This window comes from Hippopotamus amphibius, chromosome 16 (genome assembly GCF_030028045.1).
Source record: "Hippopotamus amphibius kiboko isolate mHipAmp2 chromosome 16, mHipAmp2.hap2, whole genome shotgun sequence".
Classification (NCBI taxonomy): Eukaryota; Metazoa; Chordata; class Mammalia; order Artiodactyla; family Hippopotamidae; genus Hippopotamus; species Hippopotamus amphibius.
In genome coordinates this window covers 13,419,850-13,443,008 of record NC_080201.1, presented here as the reverse complement: position 1 = coordinate 13,443,008, position 23,159 = coordinate 13,419,850, and the positions used below count along the sequence as shown (strand labels likewise).

The following is a 23,159-nucleotide window of genomic DNA, read 5'->3' as shown; positions in this document are numbered from 1 at the left end:
TGGGGCTCGTGTGCACCAGGGTCCTAAGGAGGGCTGGGCTAGGGGAAGAGGGCAAGATGGGGGTGTGCGGAGGGCTCCCATGGCACACACATGGCCTGCAAGGACACACACTGATCCCAACGTATCCCCCAGGCCTCAGATCAACACTGCCGAACAGGCAGCAATCAAGAACCTCTATTATTATTATTAATTAAGGTCCGTTTACATTAGGGCTCGCTCTTTCTGTTGTACATTCAATGGGCTTTGACAAGTGCAATTATACCCACCATTACAGCATCATACAGAAGCGCTTCGCCGCCCTAAATCCCCTGTGCGCCACCCATTTATCCCTCCTCTCTTCCCTCGTTTCTTAGATGTGGAAACAAAGTGAGAGAGATCACTGACTCACCCAATGTTGCAGAGCCTAAGAAAAGGGTCTCAGGCCACTCTCTTGCCCACCAAGCCCAGCCCACCATCTCGCCCCCCCCCCCCCCCCCGCCCCGCTTTCCCTCCACACCCTCCAGGACATGCCAGAACTTTCCATGCATTTACACGTTTACATCCTCCCTTGACAGCTTTTGGCCACATGCACACACACACACACACACACACACACACACACACACGCACACACATATCCACCCCGCCCACCTGAACCTCCGCACGGCTCACCAGGAGGCCTTGCTTGACATCCAGCAGCAGCGTATGTACCTCCTCCAGGTACTTCCAGGACGGATGGCCCTCGAGCAGCACCTCCTGCACCGACTCAGTAGCACTGAGACTCACCAAGACCCACAGATACCGCAGCTCCTGCTGGCTCACCCGGGCCCTCTGCTGCAGGGAGAGGACAAGTTACTGAAACCCCAGAAAGGGGTGTCTGGGCCCTCCCCCAACAGCTCTGACCGCCCCCCAGATTTGCCCTGCACAGGGCGCAGACCAGGGGCATCCACTGTGGGTGGGGGTGGGGGGGCAAGCCCACCTGGGGCCTGAGCCAAGGGTGGGCTTGCTTGAGGGGCCAGAAAAGACCCCTGGCAACAGGACCTGCCCAGACCAATGTGCCTGCCAGGCAGGGCCCACGAGATATCCCGGGAGGCAGGGGCCTCCCCAGTCTGGAGCAAGGATTCTCACCAGCCTGGTGACGTTGGCCGTTCGGAGCACCCCCTCATAAGGCACCCTGACCCTGTAGTTGATGGGGAAGTAGTATTTCTGGGGAGATATAAGAAAAAGGATGAGGTCAGAGTGAGAAACAGCTCAGACTCTCCCAACCTCCCAGAGGAATATGATGCAGGAGGAGAGGACCCAAGACCGGCCCTTGATGGCAGCGATGGTCCTCTACAGAAGATACATGCTTGGCTCCCAGCTGGGATAAAGACAGCTCTTTCCTCTGGGACACAAAGAAAGTGAAACAAAACAAAACAAAACATGTTAAGGCATAAGTCTCAGGCCAAGATACAGGATGAGAGGCTTACTATTCCGAGAAAACCATATCCTTTGAGGGGGTGAGGAAGGTGACGTTAAAAGATTGCTCTAAAACTTATCATGGTGATGGTTTCATGACTTTGCGAATACACTAAAAGCGACTGAAATGTACATTTAAATAGGTAACCTGTGTGGTATGTGAATTATATCTCAATAAAGCTGTTGAAAAAAAAAAAAGACCAACAGAGCCATATGCCATGTGGTCCACCCTAAAAAAAGAAGTAAACATTCTAATTTCTAGGTCCTTATCTCCCCTGCTAACAGTAAGAGTCTGGGGTGCCCCCCATGGTTTCCTGGAATCCATTCCTGAGTCACTGGGTGGGTGGCACGTGGAGGTGGGATCAAAGGTCAGATCAGATATGAGGGGTGGAGGCCCCAGGGATGGATGACAGGAGCGGGGACAGGAAGTGCAGACCAGGCACATGGGCGTGTGTGAGGGAGAAGGGAGCCATGGCAGGCACAGGCCTGACACAAGTCCAAGGGCGGGGAACTGAATGTCCAGGTCCTTACGCCCCATGAGCCATGGGGCTTGGGAAGAGGGACACAACGGGTGCCCAGGTGGTTACCATGTACTGAAGGCGGTTCCGGTACTGCAGCTTGTCCCGCAGAAAGCCAGTGACAGCACACTCCTCGCTCTGGGTCAGGGGCCACACCTCCAAACCCTCATTCCCCAAGGCCATGCCAAGGAGGATTCCGAGATCTGTGGACCACACCCAACAAGAACACGTCAGCCACCTGCACCACTTCCACACTGCCCAGGTGTGCAGAGCTGTGCACACATCCTCCCTTTTCCCGGTCACAAGTCCTCACGGAAGGGTTGCAGGGTGGGGGGGGAGAGTGCAGGGCTCCAAGGAGGCCTTCCCAGCACCAGGCCTGCTCTCCTTGAGGTCCAGGCTCCAGGACAGTATTGCAGGCACGCATGAGCTGTCCAGCCGGGCCATCCCATCCCCGGGCTGGCAGAGCCCCCCAGGAGCCATGCCTTGGGATTGGTCTCCAGTCTCCTTCCTGCTCCTGCCCCAGGGGGTAGGCACAACCTCTTTTCCAGGGCAATCCCTGCCCCTCGTCTAGAGCCAACAAGTTTTCAAAGCCTTTCACTGCATTTCCCACCTAGAGACTCTGGAGCTCCAGTAACTCCACAAATGAACTCCTGGGTAACCCATGCCATTGTCTTCTCTGGTCTATCTGACCTTGACATGCCTCTCACTTAGAGGTGCCAGCAGGTTTGTAGCAGCCCTGTCAGTTTAATCTTTCCAGGGTGCTGGGCAAATCTCACTCAAGATGTTTCTCTTCCCCGCTAACAAACAAGCTGCCGCCTTCTGAATGTTACCAGCCTTCACCACTGTGGGTCGCTATGACTTTAAAAACAGTGTGATTTCTGCATAACGAACACACAAAAAAAAACATCTGCGAGAACTTGCAACAAATATGAACAAGGGTTAAGTTGATCAGAGCGGAAAGAACAAAATATAGATGGGCAAGAGACATACCTGAAAGTGAGCCTCACTAATACATGCACATCAAAGCAATCAGATCCATGTTTCACCTACCAAATGGAAAGTGGGGTTTGTTGCTGTTGTTTTATTTTAATAACACTTGGTGCTGGCAAAGTAGTGAGGCAGATGCTCTCATCCTGGAAAGCGATTTAGCAATTTTTTGTTTTTAAAACTGTAAACACCCTTTGACCCATTAAACTAATTTCTAGGAATGAATGTGAAGGAAAACAAAAGAGAGACATAACTGAAAGATCTGTGAACAAAGATTTCCACTGCAGTATTATTTTATAATAGTGAACATGTGTAAGTGGCCTAGATGTTCAATAATAATGAATGTGGACTTCCCTAGTGGCGCAGTGGTTAAGAATCTGCGTGCCAGTGCAAGGGACACTGGTTCGAGCCCTGGTCTGGGAAGATCCCACATGCCGCAGAGCAACTAAGCCCATGTGCCACTAGTGAGCCCATGTGCCACAACTACTGAAGCCCATGTGCTTAGAGCCCATGCTCCGGAACAAGAGAAACCACCGCAATGAGAAGCCTGCGCACTGCAACGAAGAGTAGCCCCTGCTCACCGCAACTAGAGAAAGCTCATGCGCAGCAACGAAGACCCAACAGAGCCAAAAATAAAATAAATTAATAATAATAATGAATGTAGCTAATAAAAATCACATTGTCAAAGAATACTTACTATATGCTTTTATGATAAGAACAATACTTTTTTTAAGTTCTTTATTAGAATATAATTGCTTTACACTCTTCTACCAGCTTATGAGGTACACCAAAGTGAATCAGCTGTATTTATACACACATCCCCATATCCCCTCCCTCCCGCGACTCCCCCGACCCGACCCGGCCCTCCAAGGCATCACCCATCATCGAGTTGATCTCCCTTTGTTACACAGCAACTTCCCACTGGCTATTTTACAGTTGGTAGTATATGTATGTCTATGCTACTCTCTCACTTCGTCCCAGCTTCCCCTTCACCCCCTGCCCCCCCAACCCCGTGTCCTCCAGTCCATTCTCTGCATTTGCATCCTTATTCTTGCCCTGTCACTGGGTTCATCAGTACCTTTTTTTTTTTTTTTTGGATTCCGTATATATGAGTTAGCATACAATATTTGTTTTTCTCTTTCTGGCTTACTTCACTCTGTATGACAGACTCTAGGTCTATCCATCTCATTACATATAGCTCCATTTCATTGCTTTTCATAGCTGAGTAATGTTCCATTGTATATATATGCCACATCTTCTTTATCCATTCATTTGTTGATGGGCATTTAGGTTGCTTCCATGTCCTGGCTATTGTAAACAGTGCTGCAATGAACATTATGGTACATGTTTCTTTTTGGATTATGGTTTTCTATGGGTATATAAAGAACAATACTTTTTGATATGCTTAGCAAAGTTTAAAAAAGCATGACTCAACATGCCGTATCTGGGTATAAAGCATGACTTGAATTTTGTTAATTATATATATGTGTGTGTGCGCACAGGAAATGCAATGGAAAGAAATGTACCAAATCTCCATGGGAGATTTTTATGTTCTTTTTTATATTTTATAGGATATATTTTACTCTGGTATATATTATTGTTATAGTCAAAAAGCAGTATTTTTTTTCCTTTTTTTTTTTTTTTTTTCCCAAAAATAGCCAAGCAGGCTGAGTCACCTCTTTGATTCACGCCTGGTTGTGAGCAGGAATTAGTGACCGGGGACTTTCCGTACTCACCTCCCTGGCACTTGGGAAGACCTTTGTTCTTAAACCCTCACTGGCCTGAGCCTGCTGACACGTTCCCGCCCCTCTCAGTGCCGCTGCCATGCCTGTGCCCCTGCTGGCACAGGAGCTCCGGTTCACTCAAGCCCATGCCCATCACGGGCTGCGGCCCACCAGCACCTGGTAGAAGTCTGACACCACATTTTCTGCAAACTTGCAAATCTGCAATCCATCTTGCACTTCCTCTCTCTCTCCATGCTCTTGACCCAATATTTGGACAAAGGAACAGATAAACCAGTGTTTCTGCGTGCTTTCAACCTTGTCTCTACCTCGTTAACCCTCTCAGCTTGGCTCCCCTGCTGGTCAAGATCATTTCTGCCTCGAGGTTTTGGCTCACACATTGTCCCTGCCCTGGGTATCCGCTCACACAGCAGACCCCTTCCAAGGGCTCACCGAGACGCTTTCCCTCCTCAGAGGCGCCCCTGCCTACACCAGCCCCCACCGACCCCCGGCTCTCGCACCATCTGTCCAACGCACTCACTGTCTTGACCAGACAGCACGGCTCCCAGTGTGTGAACGCACAGCACTGTGAACCACAGCGAGGTCGTGTCACTCAGCACTCTGCGGTCCACGTGGAGCAGGGAACCGGGAGCAGGCATCTGGGTCTCCTGTAGAAGCTGGTAAAGGCCCAGAGTGCCGGGCCCCACCCAGGGGACCTGATTCAGCAGGTAGGAGGTGGGGGCGGGCCGGGGGAGAACCTGCATTTCTAACGAGTCCTGAAGTAAAACTAAAACTGATGCTGCTGGTCTGGGGACCATACTTGACAGAAAGTGACAGTTTACAAACTGGTGTCCTTAGGGCCACATTCTGGCTCACAGACATTTCACATAAAAATCCAAATTTTCATCGTTTCTTTAAAAATCAGTATCTCTGTTCACACTGAGTCTTCTTTCCCATGTGGCAGGCACCCCCTGGCCGCCCACTCTACCCCCAAGTCATACCCCACCTGCCTTCATCTGAGTCCCAGTCTGGGGCCTTCGGGGGCCTGGGACTTGCCCAGCTTCCATGCTTCCCAGCTGGCGTACACGTGCAGCCCCAGAAACTCTGTCCAAAGACGATCTGCCTTCTCCCAGGCTTAGACTTCCTCCAAGTCTGCAGCCCGACTACCATTTCCAATCTTAAGCTCCTTTCCTGCCGCCTCCACTCAGAAAAACAGGCCAGCAAACAGGTAACTAGGCAGGGACGGCAGACCTGCAGCCTCATGGCCCCTCTCCATTCCAAGAGCCCCACAGCTAGTGCAAACACTGACCCTGGTCGGGAGGCCCACCTTGCCCCCCGCTCTCCAGAGTTAAGAGGCCTGCAAGACAGAAGGGCAGACTGAAGAAAGAGCAACACCCTTTGCGCAGTGACAAATGGAGCTTGTCCACCACTCCCAAATCCAAGCCTGTGTACAGGGTGAACAGCATCCCCCCAAATTCACGTTCACCCAGAACCTCAGATGCAACCTTATTTGGAAATGGGGTCTTTGCAAATGTTATTAAGAATCTCCAGATGAAATCATCCTGAATTTAGGGTGGGCCTTAAGTCCAGTGACTGGTGTCCTTATAAGAAGAGGAAAGGACACAGGGACACACGTAAGGAAAGACCATTCCCATGGCCTTCACAGCTGAAGGCAGATTGGAGTGATGCAGCCACAAGCCAAGGAATGCCAGGAGCCACCCGAAGCTGGAATAGGCAGGAAGGATCCTCCCCTAGAGCTTTTATAGGCAGCATAGCCTTGACAACTTGATTTCAGACTTCTGGCCTCCAAAGCTGTGACAGAATACATTTCTGCTGTTTTAAGCCAGGATTGTGGCAATTTGTTATGGCAGCCACTCTTCTCCAGCACCCCAGCCCATCTCAGAGCCCCTGATCTGCACCCCTCCCTCCCACTCCTCCCACAGCCAGTCCTTGCCAATCCTGAGCTCTGCCTTCATGAGCTTCGTCCCCTCTGCCAGGCCTCTTCATTCTCACTTCCATCTCCAGAAGGAACCCTCATCACCTCATCACCTCCTGCCCAGAAGGTTGTTACAGCGACTCCCAAAGCACCACCAGATTGATCTCCTGAAAGGCGAGTAACTCCCAAGCACAGCCCCCACCCCCAGATCACGGGCCTTCCAGGGCCCCCTGTTATCTCATGAATTAGCCACTCTTCACCCTGGCTTTCAAGGCCACAGCCACCTGCGCCCAAACCAGCTTCCAGCCTGGCCTCTCATGCCCCCACCGCTGAGCCTTTGCTCACACTGTTCCCTCTCCCAGGAAGGAACACTGTCCTCACCTCCCCACGTCTACGTCTACGTGTGTGAACCCCTCCCACCTCTGAGACCACCTCAAGCGGCACCTCGCCTTCCTGTTTCTCTTGCTCCTCATGACTTGGAAGCTTACAGAACAATCGGTCTGGGTCCTTCCACCTGTTCTGAACATCCGGACCCTTTGTAGTACCCTCCACAAGGGCCAGGGTGGACCCAGCTCCTCTGCGTATCCCTCGCAGGATCAGATCCCAGACTTCATGTAAGCAGCACACGATTCCTAGCACCTAACTCCACCCCAGGTGTTAGAGAGAGACTCACGAGATAGCCCAGGTCCTTGTCGCCATGGCAGTGCCTCTCCAGTGGGCACGTAGGCGGCATCAGAAAAAATATGTTGAATTTGAGTCAATTAAATTGAATCTTGGAGTCTGCAGGGAGCTTGGTCTGGCCTCCCACCAGCAGGCTTTAGAGGCTTCTAAATTCTTTTTCATTTCTGTCCTCGTTTCAACTATTTTTCTTTTTCCCAACAACACTGTTCTGTTTCTGCCTTTTGATTTAGCTCTTTATGGAGGGAAAGGCAGAGGGAACAGGCTGCACTTCTCCCATGTGTCTTGGGGCCCCGACAATTTCACAAGCCCCTACCCCTGGCTGGCCACCCCTGGGGAGGCCAGAAATTCTCTCTCTGCCACCTCCACCCATACCGTACTCCCCAGCACCAAGTCTGAGCACGTGAGACACTGCTTCCTACCCCCAGTGCCGGCCCTGTACCAGTGACCCACTGACTGTGCCCACCCAACCTAAGGCTCACACCCACCTTGCCCGTCTGAGCTGCAGTCAGCTGAAGACAGGGCAGACTGCGTGGGAGTCCCCGAGGGTGCCTGCCATTAAGCTGGGAAGCATCTCAACTTCTCACCAGGAAGAATGCCCTGGTTGCCATGGTTATGGCAGAGCCCGGCTCTGGGCCAAGGCCTCCCCAGGCAGTCCCCATGGACCCCCCAGTACTCACAGCGCAGCCAGGCGAATCCCCGGGGCATGGTGGTGCACTGGGTCTCCTAGAGAGCAGAGCGGTGTGTCTATCCACAGAGGCCCGATTTGGGGCCTACATGGCCTCGGGTCAGCAAAGGTGGCCCAAAGTGCAGGAAGGGCTGGCCACAGAGGAGTGGCCCAGCAGGGGGTGACAGGTGCTCCTGGGCAGGGCTCACCCTTATCTGCCTGGCAGTGTGGAGGGCAGCCGGGGGGCAGTGGCTGTGAGTCCCATGGCAGCCAAGCCCTGGCCTGAGACGGCTGCCTCGGGGTCTTCCTTCCGAGCAGGAGGAGAGAGTCCCCAGCAGGCCCCTTGGAATCTGAGGCTGGATTGTGCTTTCTCTGATTTCTCCGTCTGCAGCTGCTCAGTGTGAAATCTGGCTCTGGAGAGAGAAAGGAGGAGAGAAACCGATTATGTAAGAGTGGTGCTGCCACTCAGCCATCAGCCACAGGCGCGCAGAGCCTACTGTGCAGGCTGCACCCACCACTGGCTGGGACCACCCGGGGAAGGCCAGAGGCCCCCAGCCCTGCCCTGGGGGCTGGCTACTCGAGGACACAGAAATGACAGAAAATCTAAAGGGCAGCCCCAGCCCAGGAGTAAGTTTGGCCTGGGGCCAAAACAAAAGCAGGACCAAGGAATGAATGGGCTGTGTGGGTTAAATCAAGGGAGCTTCCTCAAGGCAGTGAGATCACAGGTAAAGTATACGAATGGCTTGGACAGCAGGGAGGTTAAAAAAAGCAGATCATTCACCCCTCTACTCACTTTCAGGCTTAGTCCCATCTTCAGATTACTCCAAATCTGCTTCCCCAAATGTGGGGTACCCAGTTAAATTTGAATTTTAGACAATACAAATTTTTTTAGCATAATTATGTCATGAATACGTTTTTAGTGTAAGTATGTCCCAAACATTGCATGGGACATACTTAATACTACAAAAATATTCGTTGCTTATCTGCAATTCCAAATTAACTGGGAGTCCTATATCTTTATTTGCTAAATTTGGCAACCCTATGATAAAAATGCAGTGGCTTTTTCTGAGTGCTCACTATGTGGTAGGCCCACAGCTAAGGCCTTTATATTCATTGAATCCTCACAACAACCTTATGGGGCCATAAAGTTTATCAACAAGGAACTCAAAGCCCAGAAAGGTTAACACATTTGTCCAAGGTCACACAGCTTGTAAGAAGTACAACAGGAATTCAACCTCAGCCTGCTGACACCCACATGTGAGTTACAGCTGGGCAGCTGGGCACATGGCTGGAGGCTCTCATGCAATCATCATCATTTACCCCTCACTGGGCTCTGCAAGGTATCAGCTGTTGTCCCCATTTTGCAGATAAGGAAACTGAGGCTCTGAGAGACTGAGTTAGCAGGCAACAGAGCTGGCTCTGAAACTCAGCCTCTGACTCAGTTCTGCTCCATCCTCTTGCCCTTTCCCTGTCTCCCCTCTGGGGAAATAGCCACCGGTTGATGGCATGAGAGGATAGTAGGCATGATTTGGGGGTCTTCTCCACTGTTGTATCCATGGCATCCCCACAGAATGCTGGAAGTGCCAGCTCTCACCCATTGAGGTTCCCAGCAGGAGGGCAGGGCCTCACCCACAGAACACAGGCATCCCCATCCAGCCCTTGCGTGAGGTCACCCCTGAACCTTAGCTCCTCCTCTGACCCACCCTGATAATCTTCCTGGTATTACATCACCACAAACGCTGACCTAACTGAAACTTTTTGTTGTCATTGCTTTTATTTTTTTTTTATTTTTATTTTTTTATTATTTTTTTGGGGGTACACCAAGTTCAATCATCTGTTTTTATACACATATCCCCGTATTCCCTCCCTTCCTTGACTCCCCCCGCCTCGAGTCCCCCCCACCCTCCCCGCCCCAGTCCTCTAAGGCATTGCTTTTATTTTTTTCAGGTTTACTGAGGTAAAAATTACCCACAGCAAAATTCACCATTTTTTTAGCATATAATTTTATGGATTTTGACAAATTCACAGAGCCACGTAACCACCACAATCATCAAGATATAAAACATCTCCATCTACCCAGAAAATTCCCTCCTGCCAATCTGCAGTCAAGCCCTCCTCCCACCCCGGCCCCAGGCAACAACCCATGCACATTTGACCAGCAATTTTTTCCCCAGAATGCCTTATAAACACAATCACAGCGCATGGTCTTCTGTGTCGGGCTTCTTTCCCTTAGCAGAATGCATTTGGGATTTAGCCAGGTTGCTGCCTGTGTTGGTCATTTGTTCCCTTTTCTTGCTAAGTAGTATTCCATTGTGTGGACTGTCCATTCACCCACTGGAAGGCATCTGGCTTGTTTCGAGTTTTTGACGACTGTGAACAGAGCCTTTACAAGCCTCTGTGGACAGGTTTTGGTGTGGATGGAACTTCCATTTCTCTTGGGCCATCTCGGCTCTGCACGCTGTGCACCGGGGCCCAGACATTGGTTCCTGCTCCTGTCCTATTCCCACTGCTGGAGCGTCCCTGTCCCTAACCCCAACCCTCACCCCCACAGACACACACACCAGAATCGGGCTCTGCACCCCATCCACGCCCCACAAAACTCTCCTGGCCACCTCCGCACTCAGAAACCTCCCAGAAAGACTCCCACATGCACCCGCACATGAGACCAGGACAGAGAAGCTGAGAAAGTGAGAAATGGGGTCAGGGTCACCTTTATGCCACACCACAAAGTCCTGATCCTGGGTGCCATCTGTGGTCCCACACATTCCCCAAATGGGGGAGCTGTGGGGAAGCCAGGAAGGCACGAAGTGGGTGCTACCTGATGACACAGAAGCCAGAGCCTTCTCCTGGGGGAAGAAGTACAGAGGAAATCACCTAAAAGAGTGGCCTCGCCAAATTCTGGGAGAGCCCAAGGGTGTCTCTCTGTCTGTCTCTCTCTCTGGTGGGGAAGAGGGAGGGGAAAGAGTTTGAGAAATGCCTCTCCCACCCCCCACCCCCTACCCAGGGTCTTGGAACAGCCCTTTGGAAGCTCATGCAGAGAAAAGTTGGATAAGAAAGTAAAAGCTGGAGTATTATTCTACATAGTTCAACTGCAAACAGCATTTTCAAAGTCAAAGATGCAAGCAAAAAGTGAACGTGAATTTAACGGAACCATGACTTAAGGATCCTGGAAGGACAAGGGCCTGGGGAGGGTGCACGTGTGGAGAGCAAAGTGGGTAACAAGGAACTACATGCTCCCTGGTGGGAAGTCAACAGACAGTGCCGCAAAAGAAGGAGCAACAGTCACTTTGCTGTATACCTGAAAGTAACACAGCACTGTAAATCAACTATACTTCAAATAAAAAAAGAAAAAGGTATGGATGGGGGTACATGTGAAGAATTAGGGCCACTTTAGCAACCAATCTTTTACACCTACACAGAGCATTCTTCTCCCCAAAGTTGCCAGGCCTGACCTGAGGCCCAGGGGACAGAGCACTGGACCACCTGCTCCATCTTGACCACTTCCCTGTAAGCAGGACAGGGCCAAAGAGCCTCAGAGACATTCCATGCAACCCCCACATTCAGAGATGGGGAAACAGGGCTGGAGGGAGGGAGCTGTCCCAAGACCTCACACCCAACCCCATCCCCCTCCCTGTGAATCAAGCCACTCTGCCCTTTGAGAATAAGGCGAGGGACATACTAGCAACCAGCAGCCCCAAGGAGTGAGTCACCGATGCTTAATTTAAGGAGGAGGTGGATGAAAAATAGGACTGGGTTTAAGCCACAGAAAAAAGAAGATAAACAAAAGTACAAATACGAATGATTTTTTTCCGGTTAATTCCATTAGCCCAGGGTCTGTATTTCTGAATAACATTTCATCCACCACCTCTGTTCTACCAGTGGCAAGAGGATTCTAGACCTGGGGCACATGAATAACACAGGACCCACTCTTGGCCACATCTGAGTAGTCAGTCTCATTCAGAGAGGTGGGCTGAGCCAGACCCTGACTGGCTCCCTCAGCTCCCATTTCCCATTCAGTACAAGCCCAATCTGCAAAGGAGCCTCTATTCCTACCCCCCTTTCATCTGGGCTTGGCCGTGTGAATTGCTCTGACCAGTGGGATATGCCTGTGCCTTGGGCTTGTCCTCTCTTGCTGCTGGGAAGGCTTCATATCATGTAAACAATTCCTGGCTAGCTTCCTACAGGAGGCCCCAGGCATTTGTGTGAGACTGTCCTAAACTAGTCCAGCTGGCCCCAGAATCCCAGCCATCCCACAGAATCATGAGAAATAATCAATGTTTGTTTATTTTAAACCACTAAGCTTGGGGGTAGTTTGTTACACAACAAAAGCTAATTGATATAGCCTGGAAGTGCATCATCTCTGCAAGTATTCTGTAAAAAGCCAAATCATTTCTAACCCAAAACATCTTCTGCGAGTGGTTCTGGGGGCCTCTCTCCTCTGAAAGAAGCTCAGGAGGCCTTCAGGGGCAAAGGTGTGTTTTCATTGTCCTAGGGCCCAGCTCAGAATCTTCTATTTGAAGATGAACTTTCTGGAATTCAGTACTAATCAAGACTCTTTTTTTCCCCTCTGCCATATTTGATTTATGTTTTGAAACTTTATTGTAGCATTGTTAAGCAAACCCAAACAAGGTAGAATAGTATAATGGACCCTCATATAGCCATAATTCAGCTTCAAAAATTATCAACATTCTGTGATTCCTGTTTAGCACAGAGTCTTAACCACTGGACCACCAGGGAATTCCCAACACTTCTGTGTATTTATCCAAAGAATATGAAAACACTAATTTGGAAAGAAATATGCACCCCTATGTTCATCATAGCATTATTTTAAATAGCCAAGATATGGAAACAACCTAAGTGCCAATAAATGGATGAATGGATAAAGATGTGGCATATGTTATATATACAATGGAATACTACTCAGCCATTAAAAAGATGAAATCTTGCCATCTGTGACAACATGGATGCACCTTGAGGGTATCATGCTAAGTGAAATAAGTGAGAGAGATACGATATCATGTGACTTTGCTCATGTGGAATATGAAAAAACAAACAGGGCTTCCCAGGTGGCGCAGTGGTTAAGAATCTGCCTGCCAATACAGAGGACACAGGTTTGATCCTTGCTCCAGGAAGATCCCACATGCTGTGGAGCAACTAAGCCCGTGTGACAAAAAAACAAACAAACAAACAAAAACAAAAACAAACATGTAGATACAGAGAACAGAGTAGTGGTTACCACAGGGGTAGGGTGAGAAGGGCAAAATGAGTAACATATGGTGTAACTGTATGGTTGGCAACTGTATAGTGATGGAACTAAACTTTTGGTGGTGAACGGGCTGTAGTGTATACAGAGGTAGAAATACAGGGACTTCCCTGGTGGTACGGTGGCTAAGAATCCACCTGCCAATGCAGGGGACACAGATTTGAGCCCTGGTCCAGGGAGATCCCACAAGCCACAGAGCGACTAAGCCCGTGTGCCACAACTACTGAGGCTGTTGTCTAGACCCTGCAAGCCACAACTACTGAAGTCTGTGCACCTAGAGCATGTGCTCTACAACAAGAGAAGCCAATGCAATGAGAAGCCTGTGCACCGCAACGAAGATTAGGGTAGCATCACAGTTGGTTTCTGTGAACACTCTCCCCTTGGGTTGCAGACAGCCACCTTCTGGATGTGTGCTCACATGACCTCCTCTTTATGGGATGGTGTCTCTTCTTATAAGGGCACTAATCCTGTCGTGAGGGCCCCACCTTCAGGACCTCGTCCAACCCGAATTACCTCACAAAGATCCCATTTCCAAATACCATCACATTGGACCTCAGCCCCCAGAACCATGAGAAAATAAATTTCTGTTGTTTATGCCACCCAGCCTATGGTATGTTACTATGACAGCCTGAGCAGGCTAAGACATAGCATCTATCGGTACTTCATTCCTTTTTTTAATAAGGGTGAAATATTTTATTCTTATTTTTTTTTCTTTCTTAACAAATTTACACAAAGTTCATGAGCTATTTCCCCTGATGCACAAAACTTTTTAAGTTTGATGAAGTCCAATTTTTTTTTGTTACATAAGTTTCATGTATACATGTTGCTTGTGCTTTTAGTGTCATATCTAAGAAATTAGTGTCTAATCCAAGGGCACAAATATTTATATGTGTTTTATTATAAGAATTTTATAATTTTAGCTCTTATATTTAGGTCTTTGATCCATTTGGAGTTAATTTTTGTATATGGTATGAGGCAAGAGGCCAACTTCATTCTTTTGCATGTGGCTATCCAGTTTTCTCAGCACAAGTTTTTAAAAAGATTATTCTTGGAACTTCCTTGGTGGTCCAGTGGTTAAGCCTTCATCTTCCAATGCAGGGGGTGTGGGTTCAATCCCACATAAATAAATAAATAAATAAATAAATAAATAAATAAATAAATAAATAAATAAAATTATTCTTTCCACTGAATGGTCTTGGCACCTTTACCAAAAATCAGTTGACCATAAATGCATAGATAGATATGGATTTATTTCTGGACTCTCAATTCTATTACATTGATCTATATGTATATCTTTTTTTTTACTTTATTTATTTATTGGCTGTATTGGGTATTTGTTGCTGCACATGGGCCTTCTCTAGTTGCGACAAGCAGGGGCTACTCTTAGTTGCAGTGTGTGGGTTTCTCATTGCTGTGGCTTCTCCTGTTGCGGAGCAAGGGCTCTAGGCACATGGGCTTCAGCAGTTGTGGCTCGTGGGCTCTAGAGCGCAGACTCAGTAGTTGTGGCACACAGGCTTAGTTGCTCCACGGCACGTGGGAATCGTCCCAGATCAGGGATCAAACCCGTGTCCCCTGAATTGGCAGGCAGATTCTCAACCACTGTGCCACCAGGGAAGTCCCTATATGTATATATTTATTTTTATTTATTTATTTATTTTGGCCATGCCACACAGCTTGCTGGATCCTAGTTCCCTGACCAGGGACTGAACCTGGGCCCTGGCAGTGAAAGCACCAAGTCCTACCCAGGGAATTCCCTATATGTATATCTTTATGCCAATAAAGACAAACATACCTCTTTATTTCTTTCTTGATTTCTGCAGCTTTCTGGTAAGTTTTGAACTCTTAAGACATTTTAATCCATAATAATTTATTTTTCCCTTTTTGTTTTTGTTGAAGAAACTCGGTCACTTGTCCTGTAGACTTCCTACATTCTGGATTTGGGTAACTGAATCCCTGGAATGTCATTTAACATACTTATCTCTGTATTTATAATATTTAGATCAGGAAGCTTCACTGGGCTCATGTATAATTTCCATAGGAGGTGTTGCATTACATCAGGAGGCACAGAAGTTCTGTTTATCCCACTTCAATGAGCTAATGTTATGTTCTTGCTCCATGAACCATCCATTATAAAGCTCCCCATCAACATTTTACATTTCATCAGGTGCTCATGATTACAGCCTTGATCCAGTATTTCCTTAGGTGGTGACTTTCTATCTTCTCTTCTACATTTATTACTGTGATTCTTTTATAAAGCAGAACTTTCCTTCTTCATCTATTTTCTTATCTTAAAATTTGGTCTGGGTAGAAAAAGCAGGATAAAAGCTTGATTCTTCCCCTTTACTTACCAGCTTTCAGAACAAGTTGTTCCCTAACATCTTCCAAAGGTAATTAATGATGATTTTTCAGTATCACTTTGGACTCATTAATTTTTAATTTTTATATTTCAATCCATTGGAGTTACTTTGAAGTCAGGTTCACTGAGGTATAATCAATGTACACTAAAGTTCACCCTCTTTGATGAGTTTCAACAATTATACACACCAACACATTATTCAAGATATAGAACATTTCTATCACCCCAAAAAGGTCCCCTGTATCCTTTTTAGCAGTCAATCCTCTTCCCCACCACACACCTCTGCAATCACTTAATTTCTGTTCCTGGAGTTTTATTTTTTCCAGAATATTATATAAATGGAATCATATAATATGTTGCTATTTCTGTCTTGTCTTCTTTCACTTAGCAACATGGAAGGATTCTCCAACACATTTGCTAAGTCTATCAGTTGTCTCCTTTTATTACTGAGTTTTTCATTGTACCAGGTTTTTGCAAGTATGAATAAAGTTGTCATATACATTTGCATACAGGTCTTTCTGTGGACATATGTTTTTATTTTTCTTGGGTAAATACTTCGGAGTGAGTGGCTGGGTGATAGCTGGAGATTTAAACAATAAAAAATTGCCAACCTATCTTTCCAAAGTGGTTGTTTGTTATTCTTTTTAACATTCAAATTATTTCATCATTTGGCTAGCGGGAGCTCCTTCCAGTGGGTTCCTGTCCTATTGACATGACTCCAGTAGTCTTTAACAGCTTCCTTGCTTTCAGCCATGACTGGGGGCTCCAGGCTCATCTTGTTCATTTTCTGCCTCAGACTAGATAGAAATCAGCTACTTTTCCAAGGAATTCTTTTGGTGGGAACTGGTACTTAGAAACCACAGCCTGAACACTACAGGTGCTCATTGCTACTGGGTTTTCTGTGTTTATGGGCCTTTTCAGGTGGATAGACCTAGGAAATTCATAATTTTTTAGAAACAGAAAAATGTCATTATTGTGTAGATAAATCATTAGAATTATAAAGTTTTTAAACTTCATTAGATTGTTATTTGTATCTCTTTTGGGCTGAAAATCTTGTTTCTTAATGACACAAGATAATTACTTTATTCTTTCATATATATAGTAGTTTCAAAATAGTAATAATGATATTTCAACCTAACAATAAAACAAGTCTGTGCAGTTTAAGATTTCTTTGTGGTTCTTTCTATCTTAGGTTATATTCCCAATGGGAATGTACAGTCAAAAGATCATGTATTTCCATTTGCTTCTTATTTTTAGAGATTTTTAAAAATTTTTGTGTTTTAATTATATAAAACACATCATTCCAAAGTAAAAACTATAAAAGTCATGTTCAGAAAGGTCTATCTTTCTCCCCCCTCATTTTCCCCTCCCTAATAAACATTTTGATTAGTTTTTGGCTTATCCTTATGCTGCTTATATTTTAAAATACAAGCATATTTTTCTTATTTCCTTTTTGCCTACAAAAAGTTGGCATTTTACAATCTTTTGCAACTTGCTTTCTAAAAACTGTTTTAAATAAAACAGAGGTAACAGAAAACAAATGCATAGTTTAATGAATTATTATAAGATAATCAAACCTTATATCTACCGTAAACTCAAGGAACAGAACCCAGTTAGCCACCCCAGAAGGCCTTCCATGAGCCCCATCCCAATCACAGCTCGCCAAAAAAGTAACCACCATCCTGACTATTACAGCAATCACCTTGTTGAGTTTCCTTCTGGTTTTATCAACTGAGTGTGCCTCCCTAGACACTACAGTTTAGTTTTTAGCTTTGCCCATTTTTATAATTTCAAATATATTTTAAGCCCCCTTTATTCTACAGGAGTTCTCCTCCATCCCATTCTTTCCTCTACAATTCATCTGTTACTGAACCCAGGATATGTGTCCCATAGAGTGCCCCCAGTCTAGACTTTGCTGATTGCACACTCACAGTGCAATTCAACACGTTCCTCTGTCCTCTGCTTTTGCACATTGGGGGTTGGATCAGACTCAAGCTTAAATCCTTTGTCATGACTGCAGGTGGTGCTGGGTTCTCCCAACAGGGGTTAATGTCTGGTTTTCACTCTGTTCTGATGTTGGTACATACCAATACTTAATGTCTAGACCCATTAATTCATCAAGGGTTGCTAACTGTGATGTTCTCACTCACATTGTCATCTGATCTAAGCCTTTTCCCATAGGCAAGCAGAATTAGTAACAGATCAGCAGCTTTGCCAAGATGTCTGATATGAATGACATATTGTGCTTTCCTTCCACGTGTGACCTCTCTATGAAATCAGAAAGTCTCCAGGCCTTTGTGATTTGTTTTCAAATGCCTGCTTCTCAGAAAAGGACTGGCTGGCATCCAGACATACACTGCCTTTACCCTTGCGATCCAGAGTCTCTTGAATGATTTTATCAACTAAGATTCACTCCTGGGTCCACAGACCTAATGCTTGGAGCAGGCAGTACACTTCTGGTAGGTGCTGCATGTATGTGATCAGTGTCAGCACATTTGGGAGGCTTGGCATCTACACCAGATCCCTAGGACATCTCCCAAGCTGGAGTATTATCTTAGGTGAAACAAACATGAAAACCCGCCCAGTGCTACAGACCACAGAAGCACTGAAACAGGAAGATGCATTACTCAGCATTTCCTTAGAACCGGGTGTCTAGTATGGCACTATTTGGGCCATATCTACACATTTGAGATATATTTCTCTACATTCACTCAATTTTCTACTTAAACTTACTTGTAAAGAAAACTTCATAACACTTACATTGAGAGGACAACAATTCTAACTTGCCAAAAGGAGAAGGTAACATCAAAGAAAGCAAAATAATGTAAATTTGGGTGAGAAAGCATTGCCTCCTGAGCTAGATATCTACTCTCTCTTTTCGAAAAAAGGAGATTAGCAAGGGTTAGAGAGGTGTTTGAAATATTTTAGCACCAGATCCAATCTTTCTCCTAGAGCAGTCATTCTCAACTGGGAGGTAAATTCTGTCCCCCAGGTAACATTTGGCAATGCCTAGAGATATCTTTGGTTGTCACAACTGGGGGCAGGGGTGCTACTGGCATCTAGTAGGTGGATGCCAGGATGTTATAAACATTCTACTGTGCACAGGGCAGCCCCCTCCCCGCAACAACAAAGAATATTTTGGCCCCCAAATGTCAGCCCATAGTCCTGAGGCTGAGAGACTCTGTCCTAGAGAAAAAAGAAGCGTTGAAAAAACAACTGAAAAGAAATTTCCTCACTCTGGGATTCAATGTTATTTAATGCAGGAGCCAAGTACCATGTTACACCATCCAACATTAACTAACGGCACACAATCCACACTTAGAGAAAGCTGTCTAAATGATAAGATGTCTTGGAACCAAAGCACCAGTGCTAAAAGAACACTGTTATCAGAAAGCTCGTCTCAGAGAAGTCCACAGACCCAGCAGCAGTACTAGTCATGCTGCACTGCATGACATTCTTACAGTCAACATTTATTAAGCACTAACGACGTGCAGGCACTGTGCTGGGAACTGGTAAGGTATGACTCCAGTAAGAGGTATACAGGCTAGTCGGGGAGGCAATGGGGTAAATAACTGAGTAGAAAACAGTATCATGGAAAAGCGTGTGCAGCTAAAGGGAAGATGAGAAACCACCAACTAGGGGCCGGTGTTCCTGAGAAGGCAGTGATTCCAGTTCTTAACCCTCCCAAGGAGCTCCCTCTGGTTAGAAGCAGAGCTAATTCAAAAGCAATGCATACCTCTGAGACTTCCCTGGTGGTCCAGTGGTTAAGACTCTGTGCTCCCAAAGCAGGGGGCCGGGGTTTGAGCCCTGGTCAGGAAACTAGATCTTGCATGACTTAATGAGGAGCCCACGTGCTGCAACTAAGACCTGGCACAGCCAAATAAACAAATAAGTATTTAAAAAAGAAAAAGCAATGCGTGGCTTCTGGCTTCTGGCAGAGTGCATGGATCCAAACACTTCTAACACTAATTGTAGTATGGATTAAGATGCGTAAATATACCCTAACATAATTTTAAAGAAAAAAAAAAAAAAGCCGTGCCCTTGGAATATCCATCCCATTGCCATTTACACTTGAAGAAAGAAAACTGAAAACAACCTAAATGCCAAACCACAGGAAAGCACTTAGCATAATCTGGGAACTAACTGCTGTTTATTGAGTCCTGACCATGTGCCAATGGGTTTACATCCAGTGTAGCAAAATGATTTTACCTTTCTCTCCTTGTAGCAGCTGCGCACATTAACCTTCGCCATTCCCTGAGAACAGTCAGACTCAGAGAAGACATGGCAAGGGAGGCTTTTTCAACCAATGCTGCAGAAACTACGGAAATCCTTATTGAAAAATAAATAAATCAATAAGCATAACCTTTACCTCACACCAGGCATAAAAATAACTTGAAATGGATCACAGACGTAATTGTAAAACCTAAAACTATAAAAATTCTAGAAGAAAATCTAGGAGAAAATATTTGCGGCTTTGAGTTGGGCACAATTTTCTTCTATTTAATACCAAAAGCACAAACCATTTAAAAAAAAAAGTGTGTGGGGGAAAACAACAGGAATAAGCTAGAACAACACAGTTATCAGGGTGTCTGTTTTTATAGTTACCATCTACCTATGGCAAGTGATGTGGGTCTCTGACTTATGGTAGTGATACACTGTTTTCTTTTTAAATAACTGTGACTAGGTTTCCAAAATGTGAATAACCCTAAGGAAAAAAATGTGCAGGTAAGATACAGACTCTGAAGCCAGAACCTTTGAATTCAAATTCTTGGGTGAGGTGAGCATTCTCTTGCGCCTCATCTGCAAAATGGCCTTGATAGAAAATTCTGACCTCAAAGGGTTCTGGGAGTATTTCCCGAGTTTCTATATATAGAAAACTTAGAACATGGGATGGTGTGCAGTAGATCAGTATTTACTATTATTATTATTCTCTATTATAAATAGCAGTAAAGATGGGTTCTGGAAAACTTAAGCTTTTTCTTTTATTTTTGAATGATTTCCTTTATTGCTGTTGCTTTTGCACCAACAATAGAGATCTGTGAGGAAAATACTTAATTGTGAAAGAAAGAAAGAAATCCAGTGTAGAACTAGTCACATGGGACCCCTGAACACTGAACAGCTCCTGCTTCAAGAAAGCTGCTGATGTCCTTTCGAAGTACTCTAACCTCTGATCTCTAACCTCTGACCTTCAACTTCTGACCTTCGACAAGCAAGGAGACTCAAGAGAGGAAGAACGGAGTGTGGAGGGTCCATACTTCTGCTATTCTCAGAAAAAAGTGACAGTGGACAAAGGGACTCCAGCAGACCTTTGTGCCCAAAAGCTTCCTCGGAGCAACAGGATAAAAAAGAACAAAACAAAACAAAAAAGTTAGTAGCTGGAGGACTTTTAGCTTGACCGCTCCACGGATGGAAACCTCTGCAGATGGTTATCCTGTCTACGCATCAAAGAAAATTACTACCACCAAGAAAGTAACCGAGTTCATGAGGCTATGGAGCAACTGGAACTCTGACACATCGCCCTTGGGCGCATACAATCATTTTGGAAGACTGTTTGGCAATTCTAATAGAATAAAATATATACCTACCCTATGAAGCAGCAATTCTACTCCTAGTATTTAACCTAAAAAAATCAAAATCTACATCCACAAAAACAACAAAGAACGTGCATTGCTACTATAATCATATTATGAACTATATGCAGTTCCAAAGAAAACAATCCAAATGTTTATCAATAGAAGAACGGATATACAAACTGTGGTACAATCACACAGTGGAAGACTACTCAGCAAGAAAAAGGAACAAACCGCTGGCCCATGCAACAACATGGATGCATCTCAAACACATTTTGAGCAAAAGAGGCCAGACACAAAAGAGCACACGCTACGTAATTCCATTTTCTTGAATGCAAGAATAGGCAAAAAACTACAGTTACAGAAATCAGAAAAGTGATTGTCTAGGGTGGGTGTAGTGGTAGGAATTGACTAGGAAGGGGCGTGAGCAAATCCACAGTGATGGAAATATCCTGGTTCTTGACTGGGGTGTGGTCACCTGGGTATACACAATTGTCAAAAGCCATCTGTAGGGCTTCCTAGGTGGTACAGTGGTTAAAAATCTGCCTGCCAATGCAGGGGACACGGGTTCATTCCCTGCTCCAGGAAGATCCCATGTGCTGCAGAACAACTAAGCCTGTGGGCCACAACTACTGAGCCTGAGCTCTAGAGCCCACAACTATATGAGCCTAGAGCCCATGCTCTGCAATCAGAAGCCCTCACACCACAATGACGAGTAGCCCCTGCTCACCGCAACTAGAGAAAGTCTGGGTGCAGCAACAAAGACCCAAAGCAGCCAATAAATAAATAAATACATAAATACATTTATTTTAAAAAAGCCATCTGTACTGAAATGAATAGTGTCCTCCCAAAACGCATGTCCACTGGAATCTTGGACTGTGACCTTATTTGGAAATAGGGTCTTTGCAGATGTAATTAGTTAAATTAGAGTGCGGTCATACCAGATCACAGAAGGCCCTAATCCAATGATTGGCATCCTTATAAGAAGAGAAGATAGAGACACAGTGAAAATACAACGTGATGACTGAGACAGAGATCAGAACGGTATGTCCACAAGCCAAGGAAGTAAGAACCACCACCAGAAGCCAGGAAGAGGCAACGAAAGGTCAAAGAAATCATGGCCCTGTGGACACCTTGATTTTGGATTTCTGACAGCCAGACCTGTGAGAGAACACACTTCTGTTCTTTTAAGCCACCAAATTTGTGGTACTTTGTTATGGTAGCTCTAGAAAACTAATATACCATGAAACAGAATGTTTAAGGTCTGTGCCTTTTATTTAAAGTAATTATATTACAATTTTTTAAATTGCAAACAGCTCAGTGGAAAGAGCAAGCTGGTCATGAAGGCTCCAATCTGGCTTCTGCTTCATCAAATTAGACAGAACACCTAAAGGAATGCCAGACAATGCTGTTCAGAATCCACATTTAGTGGGAGAACCCAGGCACTGGCCAGGGGGCCCCTCCCACCCAATGGCTCTCCCTTCACACTCAACCACCCTCCGCATCTGTTCCCTCTGCCCAAGCAAAATGCCTCTTTCACCCTCCCAAACACAAATACTATGGGAACTACAGGCTGTACCACCCAAGAGAGCCACCGAGCAGATGCCCCATTCAAAAATGAACCAAGCCCAGGACTTCCCTGGTGGCTCAGTGGTTAAGAACCCACCTGCCAATGCAGGGAACACAGGTTCAATCCCTGGTCCAGGAAGATCCCACATGCCACAGAGCAACTAAGCCTGTGCACCACAGCTACTGAGGCTGCGCTCTAGAGCCCTCAAGCCACAACTACTGAGCCTATAAGCCTAGAGCCCATGCTCCACAACAAGAGAAGCCATTGCAATGAGAAGCCCTCACACTGCAACAAAAAGGAGCCCCCACTTGCCACAACTAGAGAAAACCCACATGCAGTAATGAAGACCTAATGCAGCCAAAAAATAAAAAAAAAAAAAGAACCAACCCATTTCTGAGGGAGCTCCAAGCCTGAGAATTAAAGGCTGTGGAAGAGCTTGGTTAGGGGCCAGGAGCC

The 23,159-nt window shown here is 46.1% G+C and overlaps 1 protein-coding gene across 6 annotated transcripts in view; it reads right to left on the bottom strand.

Annotated features, from left to right (window-relative positions):
* IL34 (interleukin 34) overlaps positions 1-23,159 on the bottom strand; it is a 56,220-nt gene that overhangs the window by 2,585 nt on the left and 30,476 nt on the right. For 2 of the 6 annotated variants that reach the window (XM_057713304.1, XM_057713306.1), the window contains exons 2-5: positions 7,958-8,357; positions 2,025-2,158; positions 1,108-1,185; positions 631-813 (exon numbers count right to left, since the gene is read on the bottom strand). In XM_057713304.1, the coding sequence (XP_057569287.1) occupies positions 631-813; positions 1,108-1,185; positions 2,025-2,158; positions 7,958-7,985 (423 nt within the window). In that variant the 5' untranslated portion in view covers positions 7,986-8,357. The remainder of the gene's footprint in view (positions 1-630; positions 814-1,107; positions 1,186-2,024; positions 2,159-7,957; positions 8,358-23,159) is intronic. The other 4 variants (XM_057713308.1, XM_057713307.1, XM_057713309.1 and 1 more) reach the window with 4 other exon arrangements.